Source organism: Limulus polyphemus, unplaced genomic scaffold (assembly GCF_000517525.1).
Source record: "Limulus polyphemus unplaced genomic scaffold, Limulus_polyphemus-2.1.2 Scaffold1512, whole genome shotgun sequence".
NCBI classification, from domain to species: Eukaryota; Metazoa; Arthropoda; class Merostomata; order Xiphosura; family Limulidae; genus Limulus; species Limulus polyphemus.
Window position 1 is genome coordinate 231409 of NW_013667122.1, and position 3255 is coordinate 234663.

The following is a 3255-nucleotide window of genomic DNA, read 5'->3' on the forward strand; positions in this document are numbered from 1 at the left end:
TCTTCAAGATTTTGTTTTTATCATCTTACGCCTTTTAATGAAGAAGGGAACATTGACAGGGAAATAGAATTGAGCGAAGATGTTTTGTAAAGAGCGCGAACGGTAGTGTGATGTAAAATTATTCATGCTAGAAAGTTTCATAAAAGTGACCCAAAAAACGGCGCTTACCCATGGCCCAATGAAGTTTCGTAAATAGCGAGAATGGTAGTGTGATGTAAAATTACTAATGCTAGAAATTTTCATAAAAGTGACCCGAAAAATGGCACTAACTCGGTAACCCGTGGCTTGATTTTAACAAAACTTGTTTTATTCTGTTTCTATTCTCATTTCATTACAAATATGGTGCTATTGTGTGCCGTTTTTGCTGTATTTAATTACAGCAAGCAAACAAACAAACAAACAATCTCAGAGTTTTAGTATATAGATTTTTACTAAAGAGTTGTCTGTGAATATATTGAGTCTTTTTTTTAACAGTCCGAGTGACAAAACGATATTCATGTTAAAATCAAATTTATGAATACTTTTCATATCAACAATCTCAAGTGTCATTTGCATAATCTCTAGAACCTCCTAAATACATTTCAAACATTTTTTTTTCAGTAAAACTATATATTTTATCATTACTATTTTCTCTATGCTAACTCTGTACAAGGTTGGTCAATTTGACCGACCTAGTAACTTCAAAATAAAAAATCTAAATTATCCTTTTTTCTTTCTAGAATGACTTCAAGTTGTAACATGATATTTGTTTGCTCCAACTTGTCCATTTTCTGTATTTTTCATCATCTCTCTGTGATGTCCTAAGTTTAACATAAATTATTAATTATAGTACAGGTATAGCAAAGGCAGTCAAATTTTTTGTTTACAGATATATAAACAAAAAAGACAGATCCACTTGCCACACCCTTCTATCACAATCTCTCGTTCATAAATTCCAATAATTCTCTTTTTGACAATGTAAAACAGTTTTAATTTACCAAATGATGTATAATACTATCTTGTTCTCAGTAGAGATTTTTAGTTATCTTTCCTACAGATTGAAAGTTGCTGTCACTGTTATTATTTTGTTTTCTTAACTGCATATTGGAAATAAATAAGAATTATATAATGTACAAGTACCATCATTACAAAAAAGTAGGCTTAAGTTTCAGCAATGAGCCAATGGCAAAAAACAAAACAAACAAGAGGCCAAATGTAAATACTAAATTTTTTATTCGTTTATGAAAATTGTTACTTATTTTTATAAAAAGTAAGTAAAATGTAAGAATTAAAAATTTGTTAGTTTAGATAAAGTTAGACAATGAAGAAAAATTTATCCAAAAAGCATGCTCGTAATTGGTCGTGTGTTATATTATTCAGTATCATAATTTGAACTACATGTGATTTACAGCTTATACCGTGAATTATTAATAGTAAATATGATTCAAGGGGCAATAAAACTATAAAATTAAATAAAACCAGATACAAACTGTTACAAGCTTTAAGCTGTTTATGACAAATACTTGTATTTTCTGTTACAATTTACTGTCATTATAAAAAGAAAAAAAGGCTAATTTAGATTTATTTTGTATTTGCTTTTCTGTGCAGTGGTTACAAGGTCAGATAAATCAAGTCCATAAAGTGTTAGGGTAGAGAAAAAATAACAGATAAAATATAAAGTTTTACTGACAAGAGATATTATGCAAATTGAATTTGGAAACTAAAATTATTACTGGAGTCACACACACTGACTCCATATATTCACAGACAAATCTTTAGTAAAAATACTTTTAAAAAATATGATTTTTTTATGTACAAAAGACTCGTAATATTTACTAAAAGCTTGACAAATTTTGTGAATATAAATGTACTACATTAAAAGTTATGGTATAGATACTTTCATAGTTGCCTGGTTGTTGCAAGATCAGTCAAATGACCAAAGCCTATGTTGACACATTTGAAAGATAACAATCTTCACTTCATGAGAAAATGTACGAGACCTATGAAAACACTGGAAAATAGATCCCTTATTTCTGTTCTTACTTTGGTACAGCAGTAGTTAGATGGAACAACTAAATCTCGAACCAGGAAGGTGTGAGTCAGAGTTTCGGCCAGACTAATAGCATCAGATTCGCAGCTTTCTCGTGCTTGGCGGATCAGATGAACCCCTTGGTGGCAACTACAGTGAGCAGTCTAAAAGAAATATAAAAACTGGTAAATAGAAACAATAATTTAATACAGTATGAAAGAAACATGTGAATGTTTTCTCAAAGAAGAAGCACTGTTTTATCTGAATAAATACTTTATTTAAAATTTAAACAAATATTCATACACACACACACACATGGATATCAACTCATCACTCTACTTAAATACAGAAAATAACTTTTCTTCACTAGTTTGGTAATGCCCATAGTGGGTGATCCAAAACTTTGACAATAAGCCAACCTAGAGGACCAGTGGCATGGGCAATCATACAGTATGATGTTATTAGTTTAAAATTTAGCTACTGTATTTACCACTGCCACCACTTCATTCTTAGTCTTATTATGATCATTTACGTATCACAATGTTACTTATGCATATAGACTAGTTATTAAAATTTAAGTGTTACTTAACCAAGCGTAAATGTGGAAGGCTTAACCTTAAAGATTACTTAGTTGTTTGTATACACTACTTGGTGATATATTTCATTTTTTATTGCATTACTTTGTTTTAAAGATAGAAGCTATATTTTAACTATGTATTGATCCAATTTTGTTATTCATTTACTTTTATTTATTTATATATATACACACACATTAGATTTTGCTGTACTACTTGTGCCATCAAACTAAATTACCCTATAAATAGACAATAACACTGGTCATAGTTATCTATCTTGGATATTCAGCTGATATAAACTTACACTGTTCGAGTTGATTAATACCCTTTTATTGTTCTCTAGCCATTTTTTGGAAGAATCATATAAAGTTTTGTGCATATTGATGTTTAACCTTTTTAAGGAGTAAGGATTCAATGACAGTACATGAATCAAGCAACTAGGCTGTACATGTTTTTTTTAAGACTCAAAATGTAGGCAAATTACTAGTAAAATTGTACATGGACTTTTCTCTATAATGGCTGGAGATGGCTTGAATGGGTAATGAAGAAAAACTTTAATATAACAGCAAATGTACAACGTTTCGATAAGGTTTTGTCATCATCAGGTACAATGATGATGATGTACCTGATGATGAAAAAACCTTGTCGAAACGTTGTACATTTGCTGTTATA

The 3255-nt window shown here is 29.9% G+C and overlaps 1 protein-coding gene across 2 annotated transcripts in view; it reads right to left on the reverse strand.

The window, feature by feature from the left end:
• The window catches only part of LOC106463904 (serine-rich adhesin for platelets-like), a 66568-nt gene that overhangs the window by 38326 nt on the left and 24987 nt on the right, over positions 1-3255 (reverse strand). For both annotated transcript variants that reach the window (XM_022391541.1, XM_022391542.1), the window contains exon 5: positions 2023-2172. In XM_022391541.1, the coding sequence (XP_022247249.1) occupies positions 2023-2172 (150 nt within the window). The remainder of the gene's footprint in view (positions 1-2022; positions 2173-3255) is intronic.